The 12,110-nt window shown below is 36.0% G+C and overlaps 1 protein-coding gene across 1 annotated transcript; it reads left to right on the top strand.

The window, feature by feature from the left end:
- Window positions 1-903: 903 nt before the first annotated feature.
- On the top strand, window positions 904-1,272 carry LOC140168801 (uncharacterized). Its single transcript, XM_072192210.1, has one exon. The coding sequence runs from the start codon at window positions 904-906 to the stop codon at window positions 1,270-1,272; it is 369 nt and encodes a 122-aa protein (XP_072048311.1).
- The last annotated feature ends 10,838 nt before the right edge of the window (window positions 1,273-12,110 follow it).

Raw genomic sequence — 12,110 nt, 5'->3', positions numbered from 1 at the left:
GAAGACAGGGTAAAACCCACAGCACTTCTAGAATGACAGGCAAGAGCTTTCATCACCAAATAAAGACCAAAGAAGCCCACTTGAACTGTATGAATAACACTGTCAAGGAGTACATTAACATACCAAATCCATCAGATGACAAAGTTTGGAAAGCCTTGGATGATCAATTCGATGAGGAACTACCAACTGAAATAGGGGGCTCACCAAGGATTAACTTACCAACCTTGAGAACCTCATGTACAAAAGGTTAGTAGACCGGTTTGGTGTGAAGCCAGTATCATCAAGGAAGGTGAGTAATAAACCGAAATCTTCCAGGCAACAGGGGAAAACTGAGAAACCTGAAGAAGGAAACCAAACGTCAGTTCAAACAAGCTCTAAAGAAGGGAGACAATAAAACTGCTAAGGAGCTGAAGAAAGATTTTCATTAGCTTATTTGATTACATAACAAAGTAAGGAAGTTTGAACTGAGAAAACTGGAGGATGCCTCAAGCGGCAAAGCTCACAATAATTTTAGAAGGAATCCACACCAGTCTGCTTAGAAACTTCTAAACCAAGATACAAATAGAAACCCACCATTTCAGAAACCTGCTGCAGAAAAGTACTTCAATTCTGTCAACAATGATAAGAAACGTGGCTACAAGTATCACCCACTGAAAGGGATGAAAAGACCGCCATGTCCTAAACAACCCTTCAATACCAAAGCACCAAGTCTCACATAACTGACCAATTATCTTATGAAACGAAGAAACTCCAGCGCTCCTGGAATCAATCGCATCCCTTACTTAGTGTGGAAGAAGTGTCCTAAAACAATGGAACTCCGCCACGAAGTAATCTGCAACATCTGGAGAACGGGTGACATTCCGATGAGTTGGCGGGTGGGAGAAACCATACTTATTTTCAAAGATGAAAATACATCTGAACCTGCCAACTTCAAATACAAGTGGTAATCTTGGAATGGGACTCCTAGCTCAGAGGACGATAAGCTACCTGACTGAGAATGAACATATTGACAAATCCATCCAGAAAGGGTTCATGGAGAAAATATCAGGACGTGTAGAACATACTGAGTCACTTTCAGAGGTAATCCAAGACGCCAAAAATAATGGAAAACCGATTGTGACAACATGGCTTGACCTACAAAATGCATATGGTACCGTGCCACACAACCTCATCCAGTTTGCATTAGATTGGTACCATGTTCCCGACCACATCAGGAAGATGATCTTTAACTACTATGATGAAAGCTACATCTATGTAAAGACTAAGGAATGAACAACAGATTGGATATCTTGCATCCTATTCCTGGCCATATTCAATATTTGCCTTGATCTTCTTGACCAACACAGCCATCTGGGGTACTGCATGAAGGATTCATCCATCAAATCTTCAGTCAAAGCTTATACTGATGACCTTACTCTAACTGCCAAAAGACTGTCAGAAACTGGTCAATGTCGTTAATGACTTCCTGAGGTGGACTCGATCAATGAAGGCAAAGCCAAGCAAATATCGATCCCATGCCATGAAGAGATTTGTCCCAAATAAGAAACAAAAGCAAGAGGGACATAAAACCCAATATGTGGCAAATGATCCAAAGTTGACAATAGATGGAGAAGAGATTGCGTATATCCATGACCAACCCATGCGATTCCTTGGCAAGCTTATCTTCAAAGATCTGAAAGATAAGGAAATCAGAGAGTCTGAAATTAACAGACATGCTGAAAAAGACAGACAAAAGCATACTCAATGGAATCATGAAGAAGTGCATATATAATGATGCAATCCTACCCAAAATGACATGGGAGTTTACCATCTACAACTTCCCAATTACATACATCGAGGGCTTGGAAGCTACCTGCACCAAATACTTGAAAAGATGGGCAGGAATAAGCAGATGTACCACCAACAGTGCTTTATACAGAAGCAGGAAGAAGTATGGGCGTCACCTTAAAAGACTAACCACTTCTGCATAATGCATGCAAGTCACCAAGCACCATATCAACAAGTATTCTATAGATGGAAAAACACAGACTCTCCACAAAGACTGCCTACAAAGAAAAGCAAAGCAATCAAGGTGGAATGAAGTCAGAGAAATTGAACAAAGAGAGCGACATCTGATACTGAATAAGATGTGCAGAGGTCAAACAGACAGAGCAGGCCTTGGTTTCAAAAAGAACCAGAAACTATTAAGAGACATGAAACTCCAAGAACACAGGAAATGCCTCACTAGTCTGGTAAAAGACGTAGATGAAGATGACATGCGTATGTACCTCTATGGCTCAGATGGGACTCTGCCATGCAAGTAGATACATCTTGGAAGAAGCTCCTTTATGTATGAACACCAGAGCTCCTATCTTTCCATGTCAATGCCATCCACGACCAACCAGACTTGTAGTACCTGCACCCGTGCACTGCACCGTACCCGCACTCGAGTCCCAATTTCCGTACCCACCCATGGCTCCGGACCCGTTACCGCACTCATGCCCTATTTTGGCTTCGGACCCGTGCACGGTACCTGTACTCATGGACTGGGACCCATTACCCGTACCGTACTCATGGCCTGGGACCCATTACCCGTACTCATGGCCCGGGACCCGTACCCGTACCCGTGGACACTGGTACCATGGGTACGGGTACCATACCATACAGTGCCTGCCTACATATGAATGTAAGAAAGTGAGAGTAGATTTACTCTCACTTCTCACAAGCCTGTTAACTCCACTCATGCACTGATCATAGAGCGTGTTTATAGTGAATATACCGCATTTTGAGTATACCGTACACGATAATCATTGTATATGTACCGATACTCTTGCTGTTTATAGTGGGACACAGTTACCGCACAAATTATATACCAACTAACATTATCGTACATTTGCAATGACCCCGAGGTCACACGGGGAATGTGTAAATATTGTGGCACGAGCTATAAACAGCCCATTCAACAATATGATCATGGCGGTGAACATGTAGCTTCTGTTTTGATAATTCTTGGGGGTGAGAATCGTTCGAATGTCCTGCGGCGCATTCAACGCATCATGAAGAATCTCCTACTTCGGTAATACCGCACACAATTTATACTGGTGTGTTTATAGTGGGAATATCTCGCCACAATATCCTTCGGTTGAGAAGGATATCGATGTACCGTACATACATATACTGCTAGTGTTTATAGTGAGCAAGTATCCGGATAATCTCTAACCGGGTAGAAATTGTACCGCAATGTACCGCACATCTGCTCCCACTATAAACACGCTCATAGACATAATCAAAACAATAGGTTACATGGATAGGGTTGGGTGGGGAGTAACACATGTATGGATCCAGATAGCAAGTGCCCTATTATTGTAGCCTGGCCCAGGGCCCTGAAAAAGGTAAATCTAGTCCTGGCTACACAAAATGTACATGTATGCTATACACACAGGGTAGATACCTACATTGTTATGATTGTGACAGCCCCCAGCCTATACACACTGTATGCCACTCATACATGTATACTACATGTAGCCTACATGTAGCATTCAGTTGCCATATTCACACTCTGACTGATACAGAAAAAAATAGCAAACTGGAAGAAATTGTTGTTTGTGGTGAATTTTAAGTTATCATGTTTTGATATCATTATTATAGCATTATTTTATTCATCATTTTAATATTCCCCATCCAAATACACTCCCCTAGCACAAGTGCATACATAAAAACTACATTTTTCGACCACATGTACTTGGGCAGTGTATGCATTTGAGTCAAATGATACAGAGTTCCTTTGCCATACCATGTTTACAGAAATTTATGATTTATTGGAGCTTATAGGCAAAATACATGTATATATTAATAATTATCCAGATATTGCATAATTAATGATAATAATTATATAAAGCTAATGGATAATCTGGTGGATGTGTGCTGGGATGTGTGGATGTGCATGAAAGGCTTCACTAAATTTGATATTGACAATTAAGTCTACAAATTTTGGATCAAATTTGAAATCCAATTGATGTTTTGAGACGAATACTAACTTGAATGCTATATCACTGCTAAATGTATGTTGAAATTAGTATTGTACAGTCAATAATCAATAACAATAGCTTTGTTTATACCCATGTACCCATAATGGGACTCAAACAATGTTTCTAGTCCCAATATCTGTACCGTACCCATGGCCCCCATCTGTACCCATATTGGGACCCGCACCCTGCATCCGCACTCGAGTCCCAATTTCCGTACCCGTACTCATAGCTCCGCACCGCACCCGACTCTATTTTGGGTTCGTACCCATTACCCGATACTCATGGCTTCGGATCCGCACTGCACCCGTACCCGCACTCCATGGTCTGGGACCCGCACCCATACCGTACTCCATGGCCTGGGACCCGTACCCGTACTCATGACGGGTCCCAATACTACAAGTCTGCGACCAACTTCCATCACCAGCTAATTTGAGACTCTGGGGAAAGACCAACCTTGGATCCTGCCATGTATATGTCATCATAATAACTGCACTCTATTCCATATCTTAAATGGATGCAACTATTCTCTGCAGAGTGGTTGATACAACTGGATACATGATCAGACACTGAAAGCTGTAGCAAATGGCATAATGCCCTCCATTGAAGAGGCAAATCAGAAGTCATACACCCCTCCAGAAGATGACTACTATCAAATTCCGCACTGCAGATGGTGTAACCTACTGGAATCCAGCACTGCCTCTTCCAAAAAGAGATCCAACAAACCTCTTACAGATAGATTTAGAGATAGATTTATTATTATCTTTTCACTCATTACATGATACAAGAATAATACATAAGAATAATACATTATAAAGATATAAATAATAATACATAATATAATAACTATGGAAATGCATAATACAACGATGAGTGAAGGAATTACAGTAAAGGCCCAAAGGCCTGTAGCTCTGTAACCCCTTGATACAGGTATATGGCATTTATTTGACATGGCAGCAGGTTGGTAGACAACAAAAATGCGAGTCCAACCAACCAGCTGTCATGTCCATCAATGACATATCCTATGTTAACATTTAAGGAAAAACAAAGAAAAACAAAATGCACATATCAAAAACTAATTATTGAAAGTAAATTAATGAAATTAGTGAACAAAATATTGGTGAGGTACACATGATTGAAAGACTAAGAATAGCTTTGCATAAGATGTTGTTTATACTTTTTCTGGAATTGCTTCACTGATGACGAGCACTTGATATCAGAATCAATAGCATTCCAAAGCTTTATACCTGCATATTTAATAGATTTCTCACAAAAGACTTTCTTGACTCGAGGTAAGATGAGATTGTTTCTATATCTAGTGTTTATAGCGTGAATTTCAGAGTGCTTTGTAAAAAGGTCGTCAAAAACATTGGGTAATAAGCAATTTGTATGTTTATACATGAATGTCCCAAGCTCTAGAGCGTACATAACTTTGATGCTTAAAGTATTATATTTAAGTAACAGAGGATTAGTTCTAGATCTGTAATTACTGTTACTAATAATACGCAATGCTCTTTTTTGAATTTTAAACAGATTATGAATATATGAAGAGCAGGCACATCCCCATGCTAAAATACTATAATTCATGTACGGCAAGACTAACGAACAATATAATGTATACAAAGCTTCACTGGGTAGAAAATGTTTAACTCTGTTAATGACCCCGACATTTCGAGAACAAGTTTTAATGACATTTACAATATGCTCCTTCCAAGTAAGATTTTGATCAATTTGAAGGCCTAGAAACTTTGTGCTGGTGACTCTTTCAAGAGGAGTGACTTCACTTTTATTTGAGTCAAGACAAAGATGTAGAGTATAGTCAGAGCATGTATTTTTACCACTGCCAAGTAACATGTAGTTAGTTTTTTTGGCGTTTACAGATAGTTTGTTTACTTTAAACCATCTGTCTATATGAGTAAGCTAGTTCATTACTGTTTCTACCTCCTCAAGTTGGCTGTGTGAGAAAAACAAGTTAGTATCATCTGCAAAGGATATAACATTGAGAGAATTTGTAACGAGATGGGTATCATTCACATACAGAATAAAGAGCAGTGGCCCCAATATTGACCCCTGAGGCATGCCACAAGTGATATTTTTGCTCTCTGATGAAACACCATTGTAAGTTACAAACTGTTTTCTGTTACACAGATAGTCTTTGAACCAGTCATAACATACACCTCTAAAGCCATAATGGTATAGTTTACTAAGAAGTATTGAGTGATCAATTGTATCGAACGCTTTCGATAAATCCAGGAAGATACCAGCAGTAAATTTGTTTTCATTTACTGCGTCCGTAATTTTATTCACCAAATCTATCACTGCCATATATGTACTGTGGTTCTTTCTAAAACCATATTGGCACTTATACAAAATGCTATGTGTATCTAAGTATGATACAGATCTGTTGAATACAAGACGTTCAAGAATCTTTGATAGAATGGGTAAAACAGAAACAGGACGATAGTTTGAAAACAAATCACATTCATCCTTCTTATACAGGGGAATGACCTTTGCTATTTTAAGACTGTCTGGTACTCTGCCAGTGGAAATGGATACATTGAAAATGGTTACAAGTGGATGCACTATTCCAGGAGCTACCTCTTTGATGATGAATGAACCAAGACCATCCTGGCCTGGACTTTTATTTGAATCAAGTTTATTGATTATTTTGAGAATTTCATGTTCAGTGATGGGTGTAAATAGGATGCTGTTGTTGTTCGCAATCTTACTCTTTGAAAGAAAATGTGAATAGTCAATGCCAGGAATACTGTCAATTGATTGACCTAGATTTGGACCAATGTTTACAAAGAACTCGTTAAAGCCATTAGCAATATCCTTTGAATTAGTGTAAACTTTATTTTTGTCCCGAAATTTATTAGACTGTTTTAAAACTTTATTCTTATTCAAAATATTTTTTAAAGTTTTCCAAGTATTTCTCATATCATGCTTGTAATTTTCTAATTTATGAGTGAAATAATTTTTCTTAGCTTTCCTTAACACTGAATTTAATTTGTTTCTATAAAGTTTATATCGATCTTGTTTATCGGCCGTTCGGTGTTTCAGAAACGATTTGTATAATTTATTTTTATGATTAATTGAATTCAGAATACCTTTAGTTATCCATGGCTAAATCGGCTCATTTTTCCTCCTATTTTTTAATTTCTTGGTGGGAATACACTCATCATATAAAACACTAAATTTATCCATGAATTTATTATACATTGCGTTAGCATCATTTGGTGATTGACAATTTAAGAATTCATCCCAGTTGACTGAAGAAAGTCTGTTGTTTAGTAAGTTTTTGTTATCATCTGTAAATTGCCTTTTATAGTTACTTTTATTTTCTTTGCATAGATTATTTTTTTTACTATTTAAATCAATATTAGTCCTGGCAAAGATTGGAAGATGATCACTGATATCTGCTACAAATATACCAGAATGATACTGAGTGTTGTTATTCGTAATTATGTTGTCAATAATAGTAGCAGAAGTTTTTTTTTTTTGTCTTTCAAAGCCCGTGAGGGTCTTTATTTTTATTTTTTTTTAAACTCACAAAGAACATTACATAAAATGCAAATACAGTAATATCATAAAGTAAATACAATGTACCGTAATATTTATATTTGCATACAAAATAAAATAAAACACACAAGTTTACAAACAACCATCAAACACAATACCAAAATTATTACAAACAACTTTTTCTGACATCTTTTGGACAGAACTCATCTTAATATTAATAATGGTTCCCATTTCTTTACATGATAACCATAAGTATCTTTTTTATTTGCAATTTCCTTCTCTACTTTTTCAATGAAGAAAACCCAATTTTTAAAATCATTAAAGACAGGGTTAATTTCTTGAACTCTACATTTATAAATAAATCTTTTCGTCAATAATAGAATCAAGTTCAAAAAAGTGGCAAATTTGTCATCATAAATACCAAAACATACTTCCCGATAGGTAATATTCACATTAATATTTAAATCTCTCAACCAGCCAAAAGTATCCCTCCACATTGATTTGGCAAATTTACATGACCACATCAAATGCTTCATGGTTTCTTCTTCCTCCTTACAAAAGGAGCATTTATACTCATTAATTAAGCCAATTTTATAAAGAAACTTATTTGTTGGAAGGATTCTATGAATAAAACGAAATTGTAAATACCGTGTTTTGGTATCCAATGTACATCTATATGGCATAGCATAAATCACATTCCAATTCATATCATTGACCTCAAATTCAACCTTCCACTTCTGTTGTGCTTTAGGGACTGGGTGTTGAGCTGTATGACAAAGTAATTGATATGCAAATGAGGTAACTTTCTTTGCATTCTTGAGTTGGGACATCAGCTGTAGTTCACGATTGTGTTTACTTTCAAACAGCTGACTTTTAAAGGCTTTTGAAATAATATTTATCACACTCAGATACTTTAAAAAATTACAATTGATATTATATTTATCTTTGAAATTTTCATATGACATCCAATGCCCATCAATGATTAAATCAGATACAAAATTGACACCTTTACTACTCCAGGACTTGAAATATAAAGTTTTTCGGTTAATTCTTATGTTACAATTGTACCATAAAACTGATCTGTTTTTTCATGATCCATATTCCTTAATTTAAACCAAGATTTCAACACATCACACAAAAAGGTGTTACACAGTTTGTCATAGCTGAAGTTAATATGACTTTTGGGATTACACAACCAAATCCAATCCCCACCAACTTTTAACAAAGTAGCAGAAGTTTTGGTGATTCTGGTTGGCTTATTAATTATTGGATGAAATGTATAAGAATATACCATGTTCAGAAAATCGCCTATTGGTCTATGAATCTCTTCCTTCAGCAGGTCTATGTTATAATCACTGAGTAAGTAGCTGATTTTATTCTCATTCGAAATTTTATTCAAAGTATAATCAAACTCAGAGTTGAAATGGGCAATGGGGTTATCATTTCCCGGAGGTTTGTGGATAGCTCCTACAATAATATTCTTGCAATTTTCTCTTTCAATTTCGACAAACACTGATTCAAATGTTTGAGATGTTATTTCAGTTAAAGCAATATTATAACATTTTCAAACAAAATAGATTAGCATTTCTTTGCCATAAAATGTTAGCTTTTACTGTCAGGTATATCCCCTTTTATTTTTGAGCCGAACAACTACTTCAAAGCAAAGAAAATTGGAATTTACTACCAGCGCACATGTCGCCAATACGTACCACTCCTTCGGTCATGTTGTGGTACGACCCTTTTGTTGTGTATATCACCGTCAGCAAGACGCCGCGTAGTACTGTGTGTTATGAACATCGTGTATGCGTTCGACTAACAATTCCATCGTAATAATAAAGGGCTGAATCAGCCTTTTATTCAAAAGCTCTGATTTTGACAAAACTACAGCACCTAGAGTCTTGATTTTTGCAGGCTATATTGGTTTAATAAAGTACAATTTAATCGTGTAAAAAATGAATTTAAAAAAATTCAGTGAGGGCGTCCTCCTCAGCAAATGTTATAATATGGCTTTAAGTCAGATCTAATTTTGAAATTTATGTCATTGTGAACAAAAATGCCAACACCACCTTTCGGTCTATCTACTCTGTTTTTATACACAAATTGGTAACCTGGTAGCTGAAAATAATCAGGTGGTGTACATTTAAAGTAAGTTTCGGTGACGGCAATGATCGAGAACTGTTGGTTGATGGATTGCAACAATAACTTCAGTTCATCAAAATGCTTGTTCATACTGTCTATATTAAGATGGAAAATTGAAAGACCAGATGTACCTTCACTGATTGAGCTCGAGTTGTAAACATGACTGTTAAAGCTATCTTAGGTGAAATAAGTGCTGTTACAGTTTGTGTTTTGCTCGCTTTCATTTGAATTGAGATCATCATCATCTCTTAGAGGATTAAAACACAAGTGATCATAACAATGAATATTATCAGCATTAACATGAAAGTCTGCATCTGATCCTTCAATAGCATCAGTGAAATCGTCATCATCACTATAATCAGTCCAAGAGAACGCCAAATATGGATCAGGATTATTACATAATAATACCCTGCTATGACAATATAGCTGCACTAGGTTAATCGTATAATCTCCTTATGTGGTTAGCATGGCTGGGCCAGGAAATCCACAAGGTCAGCCAATGTATGTACATGTATTCGGTACATGTGCCATATCTTTACAATGGGTGATAAATTTCTGGTTTGTTTTATTTCAAAACGCAACATTCGATATTCTAAAGCTTGGTCCAAATCCAAGAGAAGAACCAACTCTAGTAATTTATGTGGTTTCAAATTATATCAGACGTTGCCTTTTTGATAGAAATGGTGTTTGTTGATGTGCACAGTTTCCCATTAGATCATAACATGCTGTTGTACATCCAAGGTCAAAGGTCTTTTAATCCATATTTGGCGTTGTTCTGGGACTGATAATGATTAAAAGGAAAATTAACTATTCTTGTGGTACATTCAGAACAACTCCAAAGATTTGAAGATATTTCATTCCTGTTTACAAGGATGCAATCATTGTGAGCATAACCATGACATACAATGCAGTAATTATAGTTGTTATCAATTTCATTAACATATTTGGAACAAATAATACAGATGTGTGCATTCAGCATTTGAAAGTAATTTAAGCTAACTAGTAAGATAAATAATAAGACAAATTTACACAAACAAACAATATACCTGCAAAATTATTTTTTTGCAGCACCTGGTCTCTCGACCAAAATGAAAATTTTAAAAACATGTCTAAGCAATCAATTTAAAGGAACTGAGCAAATCAACACAGTAAAAATTTGTCTTGCACCTGAGACAGTAAATCAGATGATTTTAAACTAAATATACCAACATTTTATGAAAATATAAATGAAGCAAAATCGTTTAACTGGTTGACCATAACCATCGATGAAAACAACTAAATAGCAATATATAAAACGAATTGACAAATATATCTTGAAATTATCGATGTATATAGATGGCTGATGCAGATACTGGTATATTATCGAGTGCCGATATAATAGGGCTATGTTTACAAAAATCACGATCAACAAAATAATGCGTTATCACATCGAATAATGAATACATGCTACTGGGCAAAGTACGCAACAAACAAGTTTATCAAAATCTCATAAATTATGGCACTCTCAAAAGAAGACAAATTTGAAGTGTTAAGGGGGTACTACACCCCTCGTTAAATTTGTGTCTATTCTTGCATTTTTCTCAAAAACTAATAACACAGTGGTAACAAAAGTTATGTATATTATAGGGGCAAGAAATCCAATTACTACACTGGAATTTCAGTGACCCAAGACAAGCGGTTTGTTATTTATGATAAGAAATGAGGTACCGCTAGGATGTACCTCATTTCCTATCATATATACTGAACCGCTTGTCTTGAGTCACTGAAATTTCAGTGTAGTAATTGTTTTCCTTGCCCCAATAATATACATAACTTTTGTTACCAGTGTGTAATTATTTTTTGAGAAAAATGCAAAAATAGTCACAAATTTACCACAGGGGTGTAGTACCCCCTTAAGTGGTATAAACTAAGAGTATAAACTGATGATCAATATAATACACTGTAAAACTCAACCACTTGTATAGAACATGGTGAACTGATTTACTCAAATTCATTGCACAAAACATAATGAGGTAAATCATATGGAATAGAAAATAAGTTGAAATCATGGAAAATGCATGCAAGCCGTAACGTCCAAATTGAGTGCAAAGGAGGAAAAATGCAAACAATTTCGTAGACCAATTGAAACAAGGGCATTCACACTGTAATTAGGAATCGCGTTCTGGTAAACATAAACAATACCTTGCACAATATGATTCAAAATAAACTTCAAACACATTTGATTTGAACATGTGTTAAAGAAATCACAATTAGATTGAATACGATTGATCAAACAAATAATATGAACAAAAGAATTCAAACGCAGTAAAATGGTTTTACACAAACTCATTGTACAAAATGGAATGATGCATATCATATCATATTGAATGGAAAAAAATCATAATCATGAATTCATGTACCATAACGGGGTGCCAAATTTAGTGCAAAGGATGAAAATGCAATAAA

Source organism: Amphiura filiformis, chromosome 13, assembly GCF_039555335.1.
Source record: "Amphiura filiformis chromosome 13, Afil_fr2py, whole genome shotgun sequence".
NCBI lineage: Eukaryota > Metazoa > Echinodermata > Ophiuroidea > Amphilepidida > Amphiuridae > Amphiura > Amphiura filiformis.
This window is presented reverse-complemented; position numbering and strand designations above follow the sequence as displayed.